This window comes from Danio rerio, chromosome 20 (assembly GCF_052040795.2).
Source record: "Danio rerio strain M-AB ecotype USA chromosome 20, GRCz13ab, whole genome shotgun sequence".
NCBI classification, from domain to species: domain Eukaryota; kingdom Metazoa; phylum Chordata; class Actinopteri; order Cypriniformes; family Danionidae; genus Danio; species Danio rerio.
In genome coordinates this window covers 48,063,203-48,090,000 of record NC_141040.1, presented here as the reverse complement: position 1 = coordinate 48,090,000, position 26,798 = coordinate 48,063,203, and the positions used below count along the sequence as shown (strand labels likewise).

Genomic DNA, 26,798 nt, shown 5'->3' with positions numbered 1-26,798 from the left:
GAATGACATAAAATGACTTCCTTGAAAAAAGTCCCTTGCATATCCGAGTCCCTTTCTAAACCAGATCTGAAAAGCATGATCAATTAAGGATGGTGGAAATAATGCATTGGAAGTAATGGGTAATAAAGAAAGTGCTTGTTTCTGCTTAAAATGCATCCTAAACTGAGCCCATATCTTTATTAAACCACTGACTATAGGATTGTTTGGCAGATATTTTCTATTAAGTGGTAGTGGGGCACAAAGCATTGAAAACAGAGAAACTGTCCCACAGGATGCCTGCTCCATCTCTACCCACTCAGGTTCATTCTCCTGATTTTCATGATCTGTCAGATAAACAATTTTTTCAATGTTACATGACCAATAGTAATACATAAAGTTGGGCAACGCCAGTCCCCCAACTTCTTTCTGCCTTTCTAAAAATGCTTTCCTAATTCGTGGAATGCTTTTATTCCATATAAAAGAAGACACCTGTTTATCCAGCTCCTTAAAGAAGGATTTAGGAATGAATACTGGGACATTTTGAAACAAAAACAAGAACCTTGGCAAAATAGACATCTTAACCGCATTAATTCTGCCTGCAAGAGAGATAGGCAATAAAGACCATCGGTTTAAATCTTGTTTTGTTTTTTCCATCACTGCATCAAAATTACATCTAAATAGCTGTTTATATGTACTGGTCACAGAGATTCCCAGGTACTTAGATCAAACTAGTGTTACTTTCTCCGCTTCAGTGATGTCCAGCGGCAGAATAACAGCTCGTAAATTCATGCTCGTGCAGAGGATGAGACGGACAAAAGTAACCAATGCATGCCATTCTTTTACTTATTTTCGTGTTGTCAGATTCACAGTGCAAACAGCTCCCGATAGGAATAACTCGCGTGAACATAAAACAAAGCCGATTAAAATTTTCTTCCTCTGCTCAGCTGCACAGAACACAGCGAGCTCACAAAATCCAGCATGCGTGTCGAACTACACTACCCACAATACACTTCGCTATGGACTACAAATCCCGTAAATATTCTATTTCCCCTCTCCAACAACACTAGTGTGCAACTTAAGCAAAACTGATACTAAAATTGTTTTACATTTGGTTTTGTAGTCCGGGCCTAAATAAATGTTTGTCGCTGTTTTTAATCGTTTTAAGTTCATTTGAATGACTATATATAAACCATTTGACATTAGTAACGCATTTATTGGGTAAAATTGCTCCTTTTTACTGTCATTCAATGTGTTTTGGTCATTATCAATGCACTGTCACTTTAATTAAGCGTGAGCAGCGCGTCAAAAATAGACCCAGCGCCGAAACTATCGCTGCACTGATGCTTCAGCGACGCTCACGCCTCGCTCTGACGTGCTGCTGCTGCGTGCGGTATGAAAGCTCTAATCTGTTAACATGGACGCCGAAAACACACGCGCTGCTCACGCTCTGCTTACGCGCCGCTGACGCTTGCGGTGTGAAACAGGCGTAAGTGTGTGCTTGACGCAAACATATAAATCACCCTAACCTGCCAAGTTAACCTAATTTACCTAGTTAAGCCTTTAAATGTCCATTTAAACTGTATAGAAGTGTCTTGCAAAACATCTTGTAAAATATTATTTACTGTCATCATGGCAGATGAAATAAATCGGCTATCAAAAATGAGTTATTAAAACTATTATGTTTAGAAATGTGTTGAACAGAAATAAAATAGGGGGCTAATAATTCAGCGGCGCTAATAATTCTGACTTCAATTGTATATGTGACCAGTCAATTGTTCATTTAAGTTCTGATGTTATTGTATTTTTTGTTAGTATTATTTATCTTCTTTCTTCCTTAAGATATAAAGCAAAATGATTATTTTGTGCAGTTCTTTGCGCAACACCAAATAAACACCACAAATCAATGTAACAGTTTATGATTTGTAATTTGATACATTTTCCTCAGCTACATCTGTCTTTATATGGTTTACTTTTCTGCAAGTTTGCAAAATAAAATCAGGAACAGTAAAATATATGTGGCCCTTTAATGGTGATTAAGCAGTGTTGCCTAGTCTTGAAAAGGACTTTGTTTGTAATTGTATATGACTGTCTGATTATACTTTCAAAGCAGAAAGCAACATTCAGTTATTAAAAGCACTTCTCTCAGTTTTTTAAAAGGATGCGGCTCTAGTATTTTGTTCAGCGAAAGAGGAAGTCGAAGCTGAAATCCAGGAAACCGTCTGACAGTTTATCCAGATTACATTATTTACACGTCTCCCTTCCTATGTGGGGAGATTTTTAAAGGCACCACATAACTGTAACACAAACAGATGTAGACCAAAGCTCTTTGACTGGCTCGGTTCACAGATATATATCCTTGCAGAGAGGAAATGAAGATATTTCCCCCCGGTGAAGCTTCTCTTTGAGGTTGTCAGGTTCAAATATCTTCATGCAAACAGCGTTTGACGTTCCCTATGTTTTCGTTTGCCTCTTATTTTATGGCTGTCAGGCTAACACATGAAACATGGCATACAGAAAGCTTCAAAACGATTAGACTTCTCTGACATGTTCTGACCATTTCAATCGATTTCAAATGTTGCATTCACATAAATGGATATACAGCTGTGTTTCTCATCCACGTTCCTGGAGGAGCACCAGCTCTGCACATTTTCCCTGTCTCCTTAACCAAACACACCTGATTCAGATCATCAGCTCATTAGCAGAGACTGAGAGACCTGTAATAGGTGTGACAGACAAAGGAGACATCCAATACATGCAGTTTTGGTGGTCCTCCAGGAACGTGGTTAAGAAACACTGATATATAGGATGCTTGGAGACATCAAAGCGGCTTTAGTACCATTTTTGAAATGTTGTCTCAAATGTTCACCAAGCCTGCATTTATTTGATCAGAACTATACAGTACAGTCAGGGTGCAAATTACAGTGGGGTTTGGGGGGGGATTGACCCCCACCATAATTAACGCTTGATCCTCCTGAAAGACATCAAAAAAGGTGTATGGGGGTGTCAGCCCTTTAATAATGAGAAATAGTTATCTCTGATCTGTTTTTTTAATTAATTATATTAATAATTATAATAATAAAATGCATGCCATACATTTGACCACCCCTTTAACGGTTCATACCATTCAGCCAGGCCCTGATTGGCTAATCGGGAGGACCGAGAGAATTCCTGGTGGGCCGATCTGTTTTTTGGCCGTAAGGGCCGGTGTCCCTAGCTGCTTGCACTCTCTCAGCAGTCACACTTTTTTCATCTATTTGTTTATTTGATCATAGCTTTACTCTTTTTATTCATTATTTTGCCGCAGCGCCGCTCTTTTTTATTGATTTTCTCGCAGCCCCGTGAGCAAAATGCAGCCTGCAGGTTAACTATTGTTAATGATGATGATGTAATGTAACTATCAACCCCAAACAGCGGCACCTTAGTGAATATAAGAATTCGAATAATTGATATTAATGAATAATGCACCTGCTCAATGAAAATCAAATGATTCACTACATTAATAAATCTGACTTGATCAGAAATCTAAAAAGGGGAGAAAAAGATTGAGCCTTCAAAAGAAAGTAGTGCTGTGTCTTAAGAGTCACAAGTCATTACTTATTTTTTATTGCCACAGTTATTGCGCCATTGTGGACCAGTGGTAAGCACGATGCGTTTCAACGCCGCGGACCTGTGATCGAGACCTGTAAAATATTATTAATTTTTTTTTCATTTTTATTGTAAAGACATATAATACTGTTAGGGTTGTTGAACATTTGAATTTCTAAAGCAGCTGTTTTCTTGAAAAAGACGTGATAGTGAAATTAGAAACTGAATTGGAATCAGTCGTGAACTGAGGTGGGCCGGTCTGGCTTGAAACTCCAGGGCTGAAAATGAGTCCCACTCCGGCCCTGCATTCAGCTGTCTGAAACCTGCTGATCTAAAGCACCGATAGACATTGTGTTCACAAGACACCTCTCTGGTAAAAAGGGTGTTTGTATCTTCAAACAGTCTAAAAGAAAAGTAAAAATTAGACACAGTTTGTAGTTTGACTTACAGTAATCTCTGAAATAGCTAATCAGAGGTTATGAATACTAAATATCCATCAAAACACTGAAAACCTTTTTTTATTAAATTTAGATGTAATTTATATAAATGCATACATTTGATTAACTGAAGTATATATTACACATACTAACATTACCAAAAAAGTTGACACCCCCCATCCCGATCGTCAATCTATTATTCGCACCCTGTATTAAATTTATAGGAAAAATTATTACGTTTACATTTTAGTTAGTTTTTAAATATTTCCCATGTGTTGATTAATGAAGAGATTATTTTTTCTCCAACACATTTTTTAAACTATTTTCCATAAACTATTGTCTTTGCCATGTTGACCGTATATAGTATTTTCTATTATTTTATTTAATATAAGATAATATTATTGAGCTTGAAGTGCAATTAAAAGGCTTAGCTAGTTTAATTAGGTTAAATAGGCAATTTCGGTTAATTAGGAAAATCATTGGACAACATTCGTCTATTCTGTAGCCAATCAAAAAAATAATAATTACTTAAAGGGGATAATAGAATTGACCTTTAAAGAAAGAAAGAAAGAAACAACTTCCAAAATAAAAAAAATATATATAGGAATTATAGTGAAAATTTCCTTGCGCCATTAAACATCACATGGTAAATACTTACAAAATGAATATAAATTTCATAGGAGGACTTATAATTTTGCTGTCAACTGTATTTTGAAAATATATGAGAATGTTTTTAATTATAAAAACATTAAAAAGAATTTTTTATTTTTTTATATCTGTCAAAATATGATTTATTCTTGATGTCAGTGCTGAACTTACAGAATTGTCACAGAATCAGTATTCAGTGTCACATGCTTCAAGAAATAATTATTAATATTATTATCAGTGCTGAAATTAGGTGTATTGTTTATTGTTGTGGTAAAAATTTTTCAGCATTTTTGTTTAAGGATATTTACTTTAACATTTTCAATCAATACGAATTTTAAAAGACTTCATTTATTCAAATGCAAATACTGTAAACCTTTATACAAATCTTATTTTAATTAATTTAATTAGGGCTGAACAATATATTGTTTGAGTTTGCATGTTCTCCCCATGTTCGCGTTGGTTTTCTCCGGCTGCTTCGGTTTCCCGTATAGTCCAAAGACATCCGCTATAGGTGAATTAAGTAAACAAAATTGGCCCTATAGTGTATGTGTGTGATTGAGAGTGTGTATGGGTATTTCCCAGTACTAGGTTGAGGCTGTAAGGGCATCCGCTGCGTAAAACATATGCTGGAATAGTTGGTGGTTCATTTCACTTTGCCAGCCCCTGATAAATAAGGGACTAAGTCGAAGGAAAACGAATGAATGAGTATATGGTTTGAGCATCGTGTGATCCGCAATAGATTGTTTATTAAAGATTAAAAGATAAAGATAACATAAAAAATTATTTATACAATGATGACTACTTTTTATGGTTGATTTTGTTCAATTTCGATACATTAATGTTGTTGGACTTGCCATAAAGAACTGTTTATTTCGCTTTTATTTATGCTCTGTCATATTTATATATGCTTGTAATTTATTTTATGATGGAAAAAGACTTTATCACCCCAGTCGATCTGAATGAATGAAATCTTTCCAAATAGAGGAATTAATTCAATTTATCTGGTGAAATTTTATTTATATCACAATATTTATCTTAGCAAAACAAAATATCGAAATGTCAGATATTTAAAACAACATGCAGGCCTACATGAAATGCATCTTTTGTTGGAAAAAAAAATTATTGATTTCTTCCCAACCTGTGAACATGAATTTGTGTTCACTCATTCTCTTTTGTTTATTCTCCTTTGCATCTCCAGCACACATCACACACAGATGGGCGTAATGAAGTGGCATCTCGTCCTGGGCGGTCGGGCGCTCGCTGTCGAAACTCCATTGCCTCTTGTGCCGATGAGCAGCCACATATCGGCAACTACCGGCTCCTCAAAACCATCGGCAAGGGCAACTTTGCCAAGGTCAAATTGGCACGGCACATTCTCACAGGACGAGAGGTGAGCAGGATCATATTTTCACTCCAACGGTAACAGATAAGAAAAAAAGCAGTGCTGTTTAACCTCTTGAAGGGATAGTTCACCCAAAAATGAAAATTCTGTCATCATTTGTCACCCTTTACTTTCCTATTTGAGTTTCTTTTTTCTGTTCAACACAAAAGCAGATATTTTGAAAAATGCTGGCACCCATTGACGTCCATAATATTTTTTTTTCCTACTGTGGAATTCAATGAGTGTTTTTATTCAGGAAATATTTAAAGGGAAGTGTTCAAAAAGATGTCTTCTGGAGCTTTTTTTAATCATTAATCAAACTAAAAGATTGTATATTACTCTTTTCAGTGTTATTGTTTGTATGTGTTTTTGGATAATGAATGTTTATAAAGAAACCGATATGATTGCATGTTAATTGTTTATTTAGTATACCAGTAGGTTTTTCAATGATTATAGCCAATCCTGCTGATGTGACATAAATGAATAGAATAGAATAGAATAGAATAGAATAGAATAGAATAGAATAGAATAGAATTCAATGGGTCCAAGGAACCAGGTTTTGTATTCCAACAGGAGAAATAAATAGAATAAAATGAGTAATTTTTTTTATTTTTGGGTGAACTTGTCAGTTGGGTGAATCCCTTTAACTGACACCATCCCAATGTTAATACTTAATAAAATACAGCTCACATTAAATCTTTTTGTCTTGATGTGATATCAAATACATATATCATATCATTTTTAAGCCTGAACTCAAACTGTGGAGTGAGAAGGGGTTAAATTATGTTTTGTTTTGTTTTTTAATTAAAAAATGTTTTTTTTTAAAGATTTATTTTTGCTTTTATTTGACAGGACAGTAAGTTGACAGGAAGTGAAGTGGGAGCGAGAGAGGGGGCTAGGATTTGAACGATAGATGCCCGAAGCGCTGCCGTACCATTTGTCAGCAGACTGGGCTGATAATTGATATATTCTTAAAATAAAAATAAGTTGTTGGTTTTTTTTTTTTTATTAAGGACAGTTTCTTCCATAATTGCAATCACTATAACTAAAACGTATGTAAAGTTAAAGGAACACTCAGTTTTTGTTTTTTTTAAATAGGCTCATTTTACTACTTCTCTAGAGTTAAACAGTTGCATTTTACCAGTTTTGAATCCATTCAGCTCATCTTTAGCTCTGGCTGGAGCACTTTTAGCTTAACATAATTTATTGAAGCAGATTAGACCATTAGCATCTTGCTTAAAAATGACCAAAGAATTTTGATAATTTTCCTATTTAAAGCTTGACTTTTGATAATAAGAAGTGCATAAAAAAATATTGAATAATCTTCATTGTTACAAGATTTTTAGGCGCTGTGCATGATCAAAGTAAAGTTACTTTATTTCAGAATGAGGGTGTATTGTAACCATATCAGCCTAAAAAATAGCAACTCAAGCCTTAAATAGGAAAATGATATTTTTGTTAATTTTTGGGTAAGATGCTAATGGTCTAATCTGATTCAGTCATTTATGCTAATTGAAGTGCTCCCGCCAGACACGTATGGCCTGTTTTCACTGAGTACAGTACGGGTTGGTACAGGTCACTTTTATCAGACTTGCGTTGTCACTGCCAAAAGGGTACCAATGGTAACCTTTTGATGGTTGTGGTGTTCGACAGAAAGTTTCAGTCAATGTCATTCTCGCTCGAGGAAATGTCTACAGTAATGCTGTATGGGTCGTTCACATATCATATAAGAAGCACTTCTCACAAAACAGATGCTTCATACACATAAATTCTTGTGCATAAATGTTCATTACTAACCTTTCTATGAACATGAGTTGATTATAACTGCAGATCAATAATGAAATACCCTACTGTAACGTCTGCGATTATATGAAATTAATAAATAAATAAATGCAACATTTATGAACACATACAGTTATGTTAACATACACTTGTTACCAATTACAGAAAAACTACACACAGCATACATTAAGTTTTTTGGGTTTAAAATAACACTCAACATACCCCAGTCAGTGCAAATCTCTACAGTGTCTGTATTCTTCAACAGCACATGTAGCCTCTGTTAGAAAGTAATTCCGTCATTCTGAGTTCATAAGGCGATGATAATAACTGTTCATGTTTTAGGTTGCTGAAAGAATCATTTGCTTTTTTGTTTTTTCGGGCTTTTCCTTTGTTTTTTTTCGTGCTTCACTCGCGTTTGTTAGTTTCTGAAATGATCAGATATCAGAAGCACTTCAATAATCATCAGCTTAAGAAGTTTGTTATTTCAAAAATAGACGTGCGGCGAGCGCAAGCGAGAAATCGAAACTGCTTGCGCTTTAGACTTAGTCTTGTAAACAACTATGGGGCAAAGGTTAATTCTGCTCTTCTTCTTGGCTTTGTGGCTGTTCATCAAGACAACAACAAGGTTTGTTTAAGCTCGGGTTGACCGTAGCTCGTTATTATATGTATATATTATTACGGTGTAAAAGTCTTGGTCCCACTTTATATTAAGTGGCCTTAACTAATATGTACTTACATAGGATTAAATAGTTTGTTACAATGTACTTATTGTGTAAATACATGTATTTACTATGTACTTATGCTTAATTAAATACATGTATGTAAATACATCTGTAATTAACTTTTGTAATTACATTTGTAAATACACTGTTGACCATCCCTTACACCTTAACCCACCCTTAAACCTACCCATACCACCAAACCTGTTCATATCCCAACCTCTATCCCAACTCAAAAGCACCACAAGTGTTCTCAAATACATTAGGAACACAGTAAGTACATTGTATTTATTTTTTGATGTAAGTACATAGTAGTTAAGGACACTTAATATAAAGTGGGACCAAAGTCTTGGCTGTGTTTTTAAAAATGCTGCTTCCTTTGTTTTCATTCTTCTGGCTTGTTGCACAAGTGAGTGACGTATCTCTGTAAACTGATAGCGTTCAGCTGCACATCTAGCTCTGCCTTTTGGTACCCTTTTGTTGTAATAGGTACCCTTTCGAAAGGGTACCTATAAAGTGGTACAGTACGGTGGTTTTAGGTACCTTTTGACAGTGGAAATGGCTATAAAAGCGCACCGAACCGTACCGTACTACTCAATGGAAACGGGCCATAAGATTGACTGTATGGATTTAAGAATGGTAAAACTCAACTGTTTACCCTAAAGAAAGATTAAAAATCAGCCTATGGAATGTTATTTAAAAAATATTTTTGGTGGGGCTTTTTTTCCATTGCTGTAGATTATAAAGCACAACATTGCTATAAAATCTGATGCTGAGCTGCAGACATATAATCATCATGCTCTTTTACTGGCTTCTTCTCCAAGCTCTTTGAACAAGACATTAAAATGTTTTTTTTCTCTTCTTTTTCTCTGCAGGTGGCCATAAAAATTATTGACAAGACACAACTTAATCCTACCAGCCTTCAAAAGGTAAAAATAATAGCATATCTGCTACGCTATAAAAACCTTGTTCTCAATCTTCCTCTGCTTATCGGTTTAAAGTGGAAGCATTGCAAGTATGGAATCCCCCTTTTGTAAATCTAAAGCCAATTAAACATTAACCAGAGATGTAGATAGCAATCGTGTTTTCCTACACGGCACGTATTTATGGCCTACTTATCAAATGCTCATAGTTATCGTCTTGAATTTGGCATTAGTTGACATAATCATTTTTATCAGCGCAAGATGCAGACTAAAAATCAAAGGGACTTCTGTTCAGAGCGCTGCATGATGGGATAGCAATAGCTGATGGAGGAACCCTCAGTGGACTTGGATTTCAGAGGCAGCTAATAATAGCAGGAACCCAAGAAATCAGCTTGAATAATAAGTACACTGAAAGCTCAGAGCATTTCGGTTGGGACGTTTAGCTGGAGTTTGTTTGATTCTGATGTCACATTTCATGCCAAAAACCTGTGACCAGCCTCTCTCTCTCTTTTTTTTGCACTCTGGATGGACCATATAGATCACATTGTCACATTGAGGCCAATGTGAGGTGTTGATGTTCTCTTCCACTGGCTGCCCTTTTCCCTATAATTAGCTGGCACTTGTTTTTCCAGGCCATTGATTTAGGCCGTTTTCCATTTGAGAGCCGATTGACAGCCTGTGGGTCTCAGGAGGGGCGATGCTGATCGGTTTGGGGCATGAGGGACAAGGGATCTACAGTATGAGGCTGAACCCTATTGTTAGTGCTGGTGTATAATCCAGATAATGTGTTAAGTGCTGTAATAACCTGAGATTGATTCGTCAGTTCCTGTCTGTTAATAGACCATTTCCACAAGACTGTTATGATGGCGTTTAACTGTCATCACCGTGTTAAATTCTTTAAAAGTTTTTAATATTTCGATTTTTTTTTTTTTAAATGCGTTTACATTTATGTGTATTTATGTTGGGCATTATCTCCTCTTTGCATCAAATTACCACTTATCCGAGGTGTTTCAAATGCAGTCGTTATCAGTCTCATAGTTTTAGAAATAGTTTTTCCTATATCTGAAAGTCTTGGTAACACTGTAGTTGAGTTTTTCTTTTATTACTCTTATTACTTTTATTCTTTTATTAACATTTTAAATCCTTGACTGCAAAATGGCAACCTGTTGACAACAAAAGTATGTCTTTTTGCTTGCATGGCACTGAAGTATTGTAATTTTAATGGATTTATATGGGGTTATATTTGTCCTGATGGTGCTGATTTTTAGACAGTATTTTTGGTTTCCTAGTAGGGTCGAGTAGGTTGGGTCGATGGACAATGCCGGTAGACATCACAATGCTGAGTCGGCATTGCAATCCTCCGCCTTCGTCGCAGCAGCAACCCGCTCACGAAAAATACACACGGCCACATACGTCACAGCGTCAGTACACTGCTTTTGCAATCAAGCTTGTACTTAGTAATTTTAGCGAAAACCTCAGACACTGTTGGTTAGTTCCTGTTGATTGTGGATCTTTTTTACCAAAAAAAGTTTGTCAACATCATTATAACGACACAGATCACTTTGCCTAACAAAAACCATGCGGGTCAGGTAGTTGAAAGGGTAGGCTACAAATAATTAATTTGTTATGAAATATTGAATTATTCATAATTAATTCACCACCAGCAGCTAGGACGACGATATCATCGTTCATCGCAATGTTTCACATTAGACATTGTATGATGCCAAATTGGTCGATATCGCCCAACCCTAGATCCTAGATTCAATAGATTTATGAAAATAAACGAAAGGTAAATATTCAAAAACAGGGCTCACCAACCCTGTTCCTGGAGAGCTACCTTCTTGCACATTTCAGTTGCAACCCTGACCAAACACACCTTTTTGTAATTATCAAGTGCTGCTTTAGGTACTATTAATTGGTTCAGGTGTGTTTGATCAGGGTTGGGACTGAATTCTGCAGGAAGGTAGCTCTCCAGAAACAGGGTTGGTGACCCCTGTTCAAAAACATGTACACGTGTACATTTTTATGTATTTGCATACAGTATGTATTTTAGCAGTGGTTCGCCAACTTTTTTTTATTAAGTACCACCTCAGAAAAAATTGTCTCTCCAAATACCACCAAAATGAGCAGTATTGAAATACAGTAGCGTAGTAGGTCCAGTAAAGCAACTACAGCTCTGCACAGTTAAAAAAAAACGTGACAGATTACCTCGGAAGTATAGGCTATACGTCATATATTGCATATTCACATCATTTTTGATAAATTTTGAAATTTATGTAGCATGTACATGACATATTTCATTCCTCCGCGTACCATTAGAAGGAAGCCAGCGTACCACTAGTGGTACACGTACCACAGTTTGAGAACCACTGTATTATACCATCTTTGCATCAAATTACAACAAAACGAATAATCACTCATGTGAGGTTTCAAATGCAGTGTCTGTGGGGCAGGACAGTAAATTTGACATTGTTCTTTCTTCTGGCTGCTGTTATTAGTCTTACACAATTTTTTTTTCTTTTTTTTTCTTGCATACCCCTCTCTGGAGGTCTTATCAGCAGATGAGAATTTAGTCTTTTGTATGAATAAAATCGAGAGAAACAGAGTTGGCCGTTAGCCGTGCTTGTTGACTTTAAAGAGCCCATATTATGGGTTTTTGAAAATTCCCCTCCATGTAGTGTGTAACACAGCTCTAAGTGAAGTGAAGTATCCAGCTAAGGCTTAAATCTGTAAGAATACAGTGTTTAAAACGGTTGATTCATCTATAAAAGAGTCGACTCATAGTGCTTCAAACGAGTCGCCTTGATACCAATTCATTAGGCGTTTCGCCATGACGTACGAACGAAACCAAGTTATTCACGTGCACGCGCAAACCCGGGAGATTTCAAACCTGAGGCCCCGCCCTCTGACGCAGAAACCCAGACACACACACACCCACAAACACACGCACACCCACAAACACACGCACACAAACATGCCGGTCGATTGAAGTCACACTGCAGATGGACATTATATTGAGTCTCTACCCAAAGATGAAACATCAGCATTATAACCAAGCAGTTGGAAACTTCTGGAAGCTACATGCTACAAAGAATACTTCATCTGAGTTTGTTAAAGGAAGGATCAGTAAAGAGTAACTGATGGACGTCAGGATGGGTTTCTTCCATTTCTCAAGTGTAAGTACGTGCGGTTAAAGTTGTTGCCTCGTTGACTCTAGCTTGCAAATGTATTTAGTTGTGATTTGTTACTTGTAACCGAGTGTACTGTATCAGGTTAACTGGATATATTATCTTATCGCGTGCAAAGTCACGTTAAAAACGCGACGCGTGCTGTTTGTTTATGGAGCTCCGTGCTAGAGTTCTGCTCCCGCGATTTATTCGGAAATGTATTCCCGCGCCGCAGAAATCTGGCGCGGGGAGAGAGAGAGAGAGAGAGCGAACGAACGAACGAACGAACGAACGAGCTTTGTGTACTTTGTGCTGTGTGTGTGTTTTTATACAGACAGCTTGGCTGTCTGGACTGTATACTGGGTGATATTTGGTTGTGTTCTCCGCTCTAGCGGGACCGGGCGCGGCGGGCAGAAAACGGAGCGGGTTCTCAGGCTAAAACCTGGCGGGTGCGGGCTGAAGCGGGAGCGTTGTCATCCGGAGGTGTGTGTGTGTTTTTGTGTGTGTGTGGTATGGCGAGTACACGACTGTCTCCTTCGTTCGGTTATCCGTGGCACTATCCACTCGCCATAGTGTGGCAGCTAAAGTCCACGCCTACACTATCGAGCGTGTATGAACTGTGATTACTTTTTAAATTGCTGATTAGCTATTGGCCATTTCCCTCTCTGACTGAAGGCAGTCGACCAATCGCGACAGACTGTCATCGGTCCAATCAGCGCAGATTAGCTCCGCGCTAAGGAGGGGTTTGGGAACAAATGAATCACTGGACGATTCATACAGGAGTCGCTGGGATAATTAGGTAAAAATAAATGCAGATTATAAGACCATGAAAGTGTTTTTTGACCTTGCATGCATATTAGACTGTTGTTGGAGACCCTTACAACCAAGATATGACCCTATTTCATGTATAATATGGGCTCTTTAATCACACATAGTTTTAAAATCCATGAAATCTCAGCTTTCACGTATCTATATACAATGTATAGAAATGCCATTTGTGGCAAAAGCTGAATGATAAAACAATATCAAAAGCGCATGCTTGCAAATAACAAGTAAGACTTAACTTGACTCAATATATTTGACTCAATTTATTTTAAAATAACAGTCTTGACTCAATATGCATATATTTTATCTTCTACAATTACAGTATTTTATCTACATTTGAGTATTTTACTAATGTTTAGCAGCAGCCTTTTTAACATTTTGAATCCTTGACCACAAAACGGTGACCTGTTCATAAAAAAAGTATGCCTTTTTCCTTGCATGGCACTGAAATGTTGCAATTTTAATGGGTTCAAGTGGGGATATTTTTGTCCTGGTGGTCTTGATTTTTACCCAGTATTTACTCTCCTAGAGTAAAATAGATTTATGAAAATAAATGTTAAAAGCTTAACCAAAAAAAAAAAACTATACACACTAAGGTTGGCATCTTACGATGTGAAACATCGCGATGGATGATGACATCGTCTTCGTAGGTGGGGGTGGTGGTTGTTAAATATCAATTAATTCATAACAAATTTCCCACAGCTCACGGAGGAGACGAGAGTTCGTTTGGAGTTCACTGTAATTTGTATTGTGATTAATGATGACTTGATTTATTATTATTATAAGAAAAAAATAACAAGTAAAGATGCTAGGGCTCGACCGTTTTTGGTCGCATATGCTCCCGAAATTTTATCTATGCGACCTAAAAATAAATTTGGAAGCAATTGGGCGAGTGCAAACGTTTTCACTGCAAAATCATCATCGCGTGCGCGGATTTAGGAGGCATTTATGCAGAATGCATCTTTGCACCTAAAAACACTAAACAGCAACGGTTTAAGACAGTTGTTATGTGAACTTGCTGAAAAAAAAAAAAGCCTGCAATGCTTGCCCTGCCTTTGTGCTCTTCTAATTGGCCCACTGCTCTAGAACTAAATGGATTGGTTAATATCAGCTGTCAATCACTCAGTCAATGCCTTCTGCCTTCAGATGACAGGAGCTACAACTGCAAAAATGTGAAGCGCTGAAGATGAATGAAAATAACACTGACAGATTTAGTTTTAGAAACCACCTACAGTTACTAATAATGGCGCATCTTATTAGCGATCATGTGTTGAATGTTCATCCACCATTTACACTTTTCCAAGAGTGGATAAAAGACTTCCAGTGGCTTCAAGTCCGCTGTGAAAAACACTAAAGCCATTCACTGTAAAGTATGTGGGACGGGGTTTGCAGGTAACAGCGTTTGCCACTGAATCTACACATTTTAAGCGGGAGAGGTGCTGTATAATCCTTCATTTAATCATCACGTTGCTGTCAGCCGTGCAAGCGGCAGCTATATTTAAAATTGAACAAAGCTCATGAAAAGACCGTTATTGCTGTTAAGATGACATGCAAATAATAAGTTATATGTCAATATAAATGTGGGGCGGGGCGAAGGATCGCGATGCCGGCTCAGCATCGTGAAGTTTATCGGCTGTCCCTAATACACACATTTGTTGACCACAAATGAACACAAAAGATCAAACAGAATGCACCAAAATAGGCATGTGCAAAGGTTAAAAGTCTGAAAACAGTATTGTCAAAACACAGAAGTCAATAGCTGAAAATGTTATCATGAGAACATCCCGATTACTAAGATACTTGCCAGTCATGTTGGATAAACTAATCAGCTAAATATTAAGTAACAAGGTACATTTAATCGTCAACTGTTGTTAACTGGAAGTACTGGTTTTGGGCTTTGTCCTTCTACCTTTTTATATGTGCTAGATTCAGTATCAGCTTCAAAAACAAGCTTTTGTAATGGTGGCTTATCTGCATGGAGATCTTCGGCGAAGGTCTTAAGTTTTGTTTGTTGTTTTCTTCAGTGGACTTTACAAATAGAGCCAGATGTTGTGGGAGTGAATGGGAAGTGATGACCTAGTTAGTTAAATAATGATATCGTCAGTACTGGATCCAGACAATGGTTTAGATAACAGAGGGAGAGAGAGAGAGCGCGAGCGAGAGAGGGGGTTTGCCTAAATGCCTGACCCATATTGTCCATATCATCCATGCCCAAATAATGCCAATATATCATTTATATAGTAGTGAAGATAGATGAGTTTTTTAAAGGGATACTGTGGAACAGCCTAACATGACAAATTAACATTTACTTGCCCTTATAAGCCTTTACGACTGACTTTTTCCTGTGTTGTTTTAGTGGGAATAAAGCACGTTTGTCTAGAGAAAGTCAGTGTTTTGGACTTATTCATTCTTCAGGATTTCTTCACTTTATGTTCCACAGAAGAAAAAAGACGTCAATGCCTGAAGTAATAACATCATGGTGTGTAAATGATGAACAGAACTTTCTGAAAATGTTTTTTCTGGCTGATTTTGATTGTTTGTTAATATGACAGAAGGTGCAATTGAACACATGGCTAGAGTTTTGTGGCTAGTAGTAATGTTACTAAACAGTAACTATATCTGTCCATCCATCTGTCTATCTATCCTTCTATCTATCCTTCTATCCTTCTATCTTTCTATCTATCCTTCACACTATTCTATCTATTGTTCTATCCGTCTATCATTCTATCTATTGTTCTATCTGTCGTTCTATCATTTTATCTATTCTTCTATCTGTCGTTCTATCTGTCTATCGTTCTATTTATTGTTCTGTCTATCGTTCTATCTGTCTATTGTTCTATCTATTGTTCTATCTGTAGTTCTATCGTTCTATCTGTCTATCGTTCTATCTATTGTTCTACCCGTCTATCTGTCATTCTATTCATCTATTGTTCTATCTATTGTTCTCTCTGTCGTTTTATCTTTCTATATGTCTATCTTTCTATCTATTGTTCTATCTATCGTTCTATCTGTCTATCTGTTGTTCTATCTGTCTATCGTTCTATCTATTGTTCTGTCTATCGTTCTATCTGTCTGTCTGTTGTTCTATCGTTCTATCTGTCTATCGTTCTATCGTTCTATCTGTCTATCGTTCTATCTATTGTTCTGTCTATCGTTCTATCTGTTGTTGTTCTATCTATCTATCGTTCTATCTGTCTGTCTGTTGTTCTATCGTTCTATCTGTCTATCGTTCTATCTATAGTTCTTTCTATCATTCTATCCATCTATTATTCTATCGTTCTATCCTTCTATCTTTCTATCTATTGTTCTATTTATGATTCTATCCGTCTATCTGTCGTTCTATTATTCTATCGTCCATCTTTCTATCTATTGTTCTATCTATCATTCTATCCATCTATCATTCTATCATTCTTTCTGTTTATTGTTCTATCTATCATTTTATCCATCTATCATTCTATTTTTTTATCCGTCTATCGTTCTATCCGTCTATCGTTCTATCCGTCTATCATTATATCCGTCTATCATTTTATCATTCTATCCATTTATCTTTCTATCTATCGTTCCATCCATCTATTGTTCTGTCCGTCTATCATTCTATCCATCGTTTTATCCATCTATCATTCTATCCGTCTATCAGTCTGTCCGTCTATCGATCTTTACGTCTCTTCTATATATTGTTCTATCCATCTATCGTCTATCGTTTTGTCCATCTATCATTATATCCGTCTATTGTTCTGTCTATCATTCTGTTTATCATTCTATCTGTCTATCATTCTAGCCGTCTATCATTCTGTCCATCTATCTTTCTATCTATCGTTCTATCAGTCTATCAATCTATCCGTCTATCTTTCTATCGTACTGTACGTCTATCGTTAAGTCCATCTATCCTTCTATCTATCGTTCTATTGTTCTATCCGTCTATCATTCTATCTACCGCTCTATCTATTTTTCTATCCGTCTATTGTTCTATCTTTCTGTCCATCTATCCTTCTTCACAATGATCACACTGAAACAACAACAACAATGGTAATAATAATATGAATGTAACAATGAATAATACAAATGTAACAGTTAATAAGGGCGACATGGTGGCTCAATGGTTAGTTCTGTCGCTTCACAGCAAGAAGGTCACTGGTTCGAGTCTCGGCTGGGCCAGTTGGCATTTTCTGTTTGCATGTTCTCCCCGTGTTGGTGTGGATTTCAAAACGTGCTGTACATGAATTTAATAAAATAAATTGGCTGTAGAGTATGGGTGTGAATGTGAGAGTGTATGGGTGTTTTCCAGTACTGGGTTGGGGCTGGAAAAGCATCGGCTGTGTAAAACATATGCTGGATAAATTGGCGGTTTATTCTGCTGTGGGGATCCCTGATGAATAAAGAAATTAAGCTAAAGGAGAATGAATGAATAAGAGTGAAGAATTCATAAAATATATTTATTATTGAATACTTAATAATACATATTGAAATATTTATTTTGTTTATTTAAACCCCAATTCGACATTTGCAGTGCAGTTAAAAGGCATTTAGTGATACATAAGTAGTAATAGTAATAATAAATATTATAATAATGTAACAATGAATAATACAAATATAATAGTTAATAATTAATATTTATTTAATATTTTTTTAACAATACATATTTATTTAAACCCCAATTGGATGTTTACAGTGCAGTTTAAAGACATTCAGCGATACTACAACATGGCCAAGGCTCCGCTCAATCCTGAGTCAGTTATTACACGTCTTCATTTGGCGTCGCTGTTAACCTTAATATTTAAATCCAGCATCCACCCACACTGCACAGACAATGACCAGAGCGTTTTCTTCACCGTCTCTCACCGATGCCGTTTATATCTGCGTTGGTGTGACCTCTTACGCAACCACCGTGAGTGGGAGAGCAGCATCTCCTCATGAAAAAAACCTTGCTTTATGTCTGAATATCAGTTTGGATTCTGCGATGGGCGAGTCAAGGTTGTGTTCTGTAGCTGAGAGACGTGTGTGGACGTCAGCGCTGCGTGTTTGTGGGTGGATGTGGGTGTTCATGCATTGAATGATCCCAGATGATTTTTCTTTTTTTTTTTTTCAGCACTGGTATCCTAGAAACTCGCATTCAGTCTTTTTGTGAATGAGGAAACTCTGAGATCTGGAGATGTGAATGAAAATGCACTGAGCGTCAGGTTTCTCCTGCGAGAAGTCAAAAATCCTGAATTCATTCTTGATCACAGTCAGTTAGGGCTGCACTATATATCGTTTTAACATCGATATCGCAATGTGTGCATCTGCAATAGTCACATTATATACAAATGCATGCAATGTTGAGTTGGGATTATAGGGCAGCGTGTTAGTGCAGTGGGTAGCTCTGTCGCCTCACAGCAAGAAGGCTGGGTCAGTTAGCATTTCTGTGTGGAGCTTGCTTGTTCTCCCTGTGTTCGCATGGGTTTCCACCCACAGTCCAAAGACATGTGCTGTTGGTGAATTGGGTAAGCTAAATTGTCCGTAGTGTATGTGTGTGAATGAGACTGTGTGGTTGTTTCCCAGTGATGGGTTGCAGCTGGAAGGGCATTCGCTGTGTAAAACATATGCTGGATAAGTTGGCGGTTCATTCCGCTGTGGCAACTCCTTATTAATAAAGGGACTAAGCCGAAAAGAAATTGAATGAATGAATGAATAAATGAGTTGGAATTATAGTTGACCAGAGTCCCATAATTGAACCACCATTGAGTGAAATTTTAAATTGTTTATGTGTTTTTAAGGCATTTGTGAGCATTTTAAGAGTTTGAATAATTTTAAGAGATCATAAAGAGCATAAATAAGTTTAATAAAGATACTTGTATTGAATTAATTATGTAAAGGCCATGCAATGCTCTTTTACATTTGATTTTTCAGTTTCTATATGTGGCGGCTCAGTGGTTAGCACTGTAGCCTGACAGCAAAAAGGTCATTGGTTCGAGTCCCGGCTGGACCAGTTGGCGTTTCTGTGTGGAGTTTGCATGTTCTCCCAGTCTTAGTGTGGGTTTCCTCTGTGTCCAAAGATGCACCATAGGTGGATTGAATAAACTGAATTTGCTGTAATGTATGTGCATGAATGTTTCCCAGTACTGGGTTGCAGCTGGAAGGGCATCTGCTGTCTAAAACATATGCTAAGTTGGCGGTTCATTCCACTATGGCGACCCCTGGTGAATAAAGAGACTAAGCCGAAGGATAAGGAATGACATTCTGTACTTGAATACTGTTAGACTCTCTCATGAAGCACTGTTTATTTCACTTTAACGTTTGCTCTGTTGTGTTTATTTATGACTGTAGTTTGCTTATTATATGTATATAATAAATTACATAAAATGTTTATATTTCACGCCCATACAAAATCATTTCAATCAATCTAAAATAATGACTTCCCAAATTGAGCGATTTATGGGTGCTTTCACACTAGCATTTTTGGTCCGCACCCGTGTTCGTTTGACATCAGAGTACGGTACGTTTAGCTAGAGTGAATGTGTCTTCTGAACTCGGGTGCGCACCTGTGAACCGAATCGGAGTCCACCTGAAAGAGGTGGTCTGGGGTACGGTTCATGCGAACTCTAGTCCCGTTCACTTCTGGTATGCATATCATAAAATGCATATCAAATAAATTAATTGAAATTTATGAAACCTGTTCTGTTGAATAGTAATTAATTTTTCATGTCGTATAAAAGCTGAAATAAAACATATAAGACTTTTTCCAGAAGAACAAATATTATAGGGAATATTATGTGAAAAAATCCTTTGCTCTGTTAAACATAATTTGGAAAATATTTGAAAAAGAAAAAAAAAATCACAGGAGGGCAAATAATGTTGATGTCAACTGTATGTACAGCATGTGCGTAAAGTATGTACAACAGGTATGTATAATCAAGCAAATAGACAATAAATATAAAAGCATAATAATAAAAATATTTACTTTTCTATTATTTGCTCATTAAGTAAATTAAAAAAAAATCAATGTTCAAATATTAAATTCAGCAGATGCTCAATTCAGTACTATAAAGATCACTATGATCTTTGCCTTTAATTCAACTGTTATTGGAGGTAGAAGTTTTCAGTTTATTTTAATGTGAAATTCACAACGCTACTTTCTTGCAAATGCTATGAAGTCAGTTGTGATCTAAATGTGATGAGCTTAGTTGCTTATTTCCTGGAAATATTTCCAATGAAAAATGTAATCCCATGATTCAGTAAAGGATGCCGCACTTTCACATTAACACACACACACACACACACACACACACACACACACACGCATACTGGGGCAACCTGAATCCCTTATACATTTTATCATCAGTTCTCCTTGTGTGTGAAGGTAAAGGTGTCAGGATTGTGCTGAGCTTGATCACATCAGATTCTCTTTTATTCATTGCTGTTTTTCCTCCTTTTGTTATTGTTCTGTTTGTGACTCCAGGATGGAAAATGTTCTTCATTTTGTCTACCTCTCACCCTGTAGGACATAATTATGAGACGGCTGGCCTTTTGAAGCACATGTCACGTTTCCTAGGTTGTAAAATCCAGCTGTTCTGACTCTGAGGAACTTTGACGCTCATGATTTGGAATTTGAATGTAAATGAATGGCATAAGACATTTTAAGCAAGCAAGTGGATGAAAAGAAATGTATTTATTTTTTATTTACTCTCTTCAAGGGATTTTAGTTTGCCCTTTTTGTAAATATAGTAATACGTTTAGTAAGCATTAAATCATATTAAAATGATTTCTGAAAAATCATGACACATCATGAAAAGTAATGATGCTTAAATTCTATTCAGTTCAATTGAAATTAAATTAAAACTCAGCTTTGTGTCACACAAATGAATAACGTGTTAAAATATATTTAAACAAAATGCAGCTGTTTTAAATTGTAATCAAATTTCTCAATATTACCATTTTTTACTGCTGTTTTATTAAATATATGCAACCTTGGTAAACATAAGGGATTTCAAAAATCTTACCAAGCCAAGCGTTTTGTCATTAAATAAAGGATTGATACAATTATTTTAGAATTTAATTATTAGAACATTTAGCATAACTAGCAATTTATTTTACATAGTTTTATTTTTAACACTTTTTGTTTATCCTTGACCAATTAATAAATATATAAATAATAATATTACATTTATCTCAAATAGAAAGGAAGAAAGAAAGAAAGAAAGAAAGAAAGAGAAAGAAAGAAAGAGAAAGAAAGAAAGGAAGAAAGAAAGAAAGAAAGAAAAAGAAAGAAAGAAAGAAAGAAAGAAAGAAAGAAAGAAAGAAAGAAAGAAAGAAAGAAAGAAAGAAAGAAAGAAAGAAAGAAAGAAAATGCGAAAAAGACACAACAAACCACCAGTATAATTTTTTTTTACCCAAAATGTTGGCCAAAAAATTATAATAAGTGTGTAGCAGGCAGCAGAACATGTTTAGTCATGGGATATTTATCTTTAAGCTGTAGTTGTATGGAATTTAACGGTTGGGAAAGTATCTTGTGGAAAGAATAATGTACCACAATCACTGAAATTCCTGTCTACTTTAGATTAGATTTCCCCGGAGTTCAGTTAAAAACAGTAGGTCATTTGCTCTACACTTCTACCAATGGAAAAACAGAGCTTGCTTGTTTTTTTTTTTTGGTTTTTTTTTTGAGACATGATTAAAATCTCCAAGTACACTGGTGATGCTAACCTGTACTTAAAATGTACTTGTTACAGCAAATGAGACATGTCCAAATAGGACTAAAACTAATACAAGACAAAGCACTATAAAAATATCCATAATTTAGCAGTTTTCCGTATTTTGATTTATGTTTCTACTTTGCGCCTTTATTTCTGCTTTTGAATTGCATTATGGGACCTTGAACTTTCTTCCAACAACTTTTAACTCTGAAAAGTTTGAAAGTCACTTTTATGAACATTTTTAATAGTTTAAAGTGATTCATTGTCTGGTTTGGTGTTGTATATTATGCTACAAAAAACTTGTAATAAACTGGCAGTACATTTTATGTTATTTTACATAAAATGTCAATAAAAGTCACTTTGTTAAACTGTAGAGTTGAATTTTCAACATCAAGAGTCTACAGAGCAGAGACATAATGCATTTCACAACCGTAAATAAACAGAAAACACTTAAAGAGAACACTAACTAAAGGATTTTTTTAGTGTATACATGACAATAAGTTCACTGTACTCAAATTGCCTCCAGTCGCAAGATCTCAATCCAATAGAGCACCTTTGGGATGTTAATATGGACCAAAATATCTGAGGAATACCTCCAGTACCTTGTTGAATCAATGCCATAAAGGATTAAGGCAGTTCTGAAGGCAATATGGGTTTAACCCGGTACTTGTAAGGTGTACCTAGTAAAATGGCCGGAGAATGTAAATCTCATTGTGGACCAAAACAGTTTCTTACCTCTCTTTGTTGAAATCTTTGGAAATTACTTTATACTGTACATTGTTATGAAACTATGCCCGAGCGTATATTTCTTTTGTGGCTTTCTATTCAGCTTCAAAGTTTTGTCTCTGATCATGTTTAGGTTCAGGTTGTTGTCTCGTCTGGTATTTAGTCTATCTTTTGGTTATTTTGGTCTTGTCTTGTTGTGTGCGTCTGGCAGAATGAATGACTTGTGAACAGTTGGTTGTGATCAAAGCAAACTGACCTGCCAGCATCAAAACAAAAAACTTGAAGCCTCATTTTTGAACAAAGGAACATCTAAATATTTAGATCTCAAAGTTTCTATTTTGAGTTTATTCCAAGTTGTCTTTATTCTCGCGGGTCTGCATTTGCTGTCATAAAAAGTGCTTAATGCAATTAATCATATTTCTGTGTTTCAGCTATTTATTTGCTGATGTGCTTTGTTGAAAAAATGTAAGAGAGAGAGAGAGGGTGACAGATCGGCAGTAACTTTATACTTTCTCAGAGAATAAATTTAGACTTGTCATTTTATTTTTCAAGGAAGGAATCATTAGTACTACTACTATTTGTAGAGTCAGTTCATTCAATGATGAAAGTTTCATTTATTTATTGTAATTTTTTCATCAAATCCATATGATCTGGATTTTTATGGATGCACTTTTTCATGGATGAAATTTTGTATGATACATATAACCGATAATAATAACTATAATACTTTTTGGAGGCTCATATCTGATATGTAAGCCGATAAATATATTAGTTGACACTAATTAGTTCATATTAATTTTTCTCAGCCTGATTGCAAAAACAATGGAACTAAAACTAATACAAGAGAAAGCAGGAAATTAATATCGGTTATCAGAGTTATCGGTATTGATCAAAACATTACTGCATTTCTGCAATTATTATTAAAAGGAAACATCTTAATATTTATAACAAATTTGTATTATAATTTCATTTATTTGGCTCATACTCGTATGGTAGCCAGTATGACATTTTATTTTAGTTATAAGACTCAAATATGTTGGTTTTAAAATGTAATTATTATTCTAAATATTATGATAGGTATTGATCAAAATATTGCAGCATTTGCAATTATTATTTTTCTAATTGTAAAGGAAACATAAATCTTTTTTTACAAGAACCATTTTTATTATAATCTGCAATTATTGGCTGATGGTAGCCGATATGACATTTTATTTTTGTAATCAAACTCAAACATATTGGTTTTAAAATGTATTTAAAATTGTATTTATCAGTAATCTGTATTGATCAAAATTTTAATGAATTCCTGTTTGCATTTTTGTATTGTAAAGGAAACATCTCAATCTTTATCACAGAACCATTTTATAATCTGCATTTATTTGCTCTTACCGATATAGTAGCTGATATGACATTATTATTTTCATAATCAAAGATATAAAATGTATGTATTTAATAAGCATTCTTTATATTGGTTATCAGTATTGATCAAAATATTGGATCATCCTCAATCCACAATCAAGAAAAGGTTTTATATAGCACAGATGTGTGTAGCATGAATGAAATTTGTACATATTACATCATCCATGTTGTCACTGTGTAGCCTATGGTAATCTGAAAACAGCCACTACTGTTATCCCAGTATAAACTGATGCGGTTTTTGCACACTTCAGAATTTCACAAAATGTACTTTTACCCTAACAATTTTGTTAATAATTAATAAATATATCAAATTATACTATATTAAGTGTTTAAATGTACAAGTTATTAGGTTTTTTGACTTCATAGTGCTTGTAATATAATGCAACAGTTACTTTTAGGATTCATTCTCTTTAAAAAAAATACTTTTATTTAGCAAATATTAGTGCTACACGATATTGGACGAATCTGATATTGCAATATTTTATTTTTATCCAATATATATTGCAATTTGAATACAGTTTCACAAGATTGTTTGAATAGCACTGTTTGAGGGACGTCTAACAGTATTTAGGTATAGAAATTGAATAGTCACAATGCTTCTTTTGCTTTGTCTGATTTCTTGTTCAAATACCTTACAATTCTTATAAGTCAAGTAAAAATATTCAGAAGAAATTAATCAAATTAGAAATTTTTTTCCTTAAAACAATGTTAAACCTTAAATCTGCCAATGGGATATTTAAAATAGACATCATTTCGCTTTGAAATGTGTAAGTTTGGACTAGAAAAAAGATAAAAAGAAGATAAAAGGAACTTTTTTGTATCATTAAATCATGTAAATAATTAAATACAATTAATCTTTGTGACAATACCAAACGTCATACCTTTTTGTACCCAAACTTTCTTGAAATGCTCAGTCAAACACCTTAAAAACACAAGCAAATGATAAACTTAGCTGTGACTCTACAAGAGGTGTGTTCTGTGGCTCCTGGTCAACTATAATTCAGACTTAACATATCTAGTGACGTGACTATTACCGATGTGCACATTGCGATATCGATGTTGAAACGAAATATTGTGCAGCCCTTGCAAGGATGTTTTAAATTGATTAAAAGTGACATTAGGTCACAATAATTCTACTATTACAAACTATTTTTATGTCAAATACAGTAAATGCTGTTCTCTACATTTGATTAATTAAAGAATTAAATAAAATTAATTAAATGAATAAATAAAACGTGCAGCAAACACTGGTTTCAACATGAATAAATAAACACATTTAAAAACATTTTAGCATCCCGAAAGCAATCATTAGAACAGCACCACTCACATGTTTCTTAAGAAAAATACACAATGTGTTTATAGCCCCTGTTTCATTTATGACCCCTTTCATCCTTTCTAAAACCAGCACTTAATGAAGCACCGATGTGTAATCATGGATACGTCATGACAACCAAGCAGGCATTTTGTTTTTGCCGCCAAGCATTCAAAGCGCTTATTTTACCCTCTTTTCAAGAGTCATTTGAGAGCGTTTCATGTTCTCAGAAGTGCATCAGTATGAGGAACGTTAACTGCTGTTTGCATGTGCCTTAAACTGGGAAATGAGCCGTGGAGGAAGTTAAAGACACACACACGTTAATGTGCTGGCGAGGGAAAGTGGGCTCTTGTCCAATTAGGCCAGCGGAGAGATCCCTCTGAGCGAATCTCATAATTCCCTGTAATTACAATCTTCAGTTATTGTGATTTTCACTCTATCTTTAGTGTGTCCAAACTTGTGAGTGCTGCCCAAACTTGTTTTATATTACCTTTTAAGTGTCCTCTTTCTCATTCTCATAAGCTGTTTGATTAGCAGGTGATGTAAACCTTGACTCATAGTTGTTTTTGCCCAATAACCTGTATGGAAACCTGGATTTATCGAAGCAGGACGGGGAAATTAAAACTGATAGGAAGTAAATACCCATAATATTTACATTTTATTTTTGTCTGTGTGTCTATCACTTTTACTTTATCTTCTTGTTTCAGAATTTTACAGTAATTGAATGAGATATGTTCATAACTTTAGCTCGAAAAGGAACTACATATGAGCTCTGAATGTTTACTGAAATGGGAAATAAGGTTTGAGTCATATTTTTTTTACGTAGCACGTGTTTATGCTTTATGTTTGACTTCCTTTTTTGCGGTTAGTGGTTTAGTTCCTTTGTGTTTGATGGATCAACAAGTAATAATGCTCAGAGGCTGACGGTTTCTATAAGAGCAAACTAACTTGGTTTTTGTATGTTGATTGCCTTGAAGTGACTGGTTTGCTTTAAAAAAAAAAAAAAAAGAAATTGGATACTTATGTTATGGAAAAAACTACATTTTACCTTCGCCTTCAACTAAATGTATTCAGAAATAATTGGATTAAATGGACTAAATATGTAAGGGTACTCTATTTAAATTTTGTAGATGCATAAAATAATTGCTAGTTTGTTTTAATCTGCAAGGTACACATTTTCTAATTTAACAATCGACAAACTAATTTGTCATTCAGACTAAGAACAAAGA

The 26,798-nt window shown here is 35.4% G+C and overlaps 2 protein-coding genes across 14 annotated transcripts in view; one reads left to right on the top strand and one right to left on the bottom strand.

The window, feature by feature from the left end:
- The window catches only part of efr3bb (EFR3 homolog Bb (S. cerevisiae)), a 1,037,141-nt gene that overhangs the window by 14,705 nt on the left and 995,638 nt on the right, over positions 1 to 26,798 (bottom strand). The window lies entirely within an intron of this gene.
- The window catches only part of mark3b (MAP/microtubule affinity-regulating kinase 3b), a 120,486-nt gene that overhangs the window by 17,750 nt on the left and 75,938 nt on the right, over positions 1 to 26,798 (top strand). For all 13 annotated transcript variants that reach the window (XR_015518026.1, XR_015518024.1, XR_015518025.1 and 10 more), the window contains 2 exon segments: positions 5,848 to 6,039; positions 9,407 to 9,460. Coding sequence is in view for 8 of the 13 variants with exons in the window: in XM_087297865.1 (XP_087153991.1) it covers positions 5,848 to 6,039; positions 9,407 to 9,460 (246 nt within the window). In the remaining 5 variants the exon portion in view is untranslated.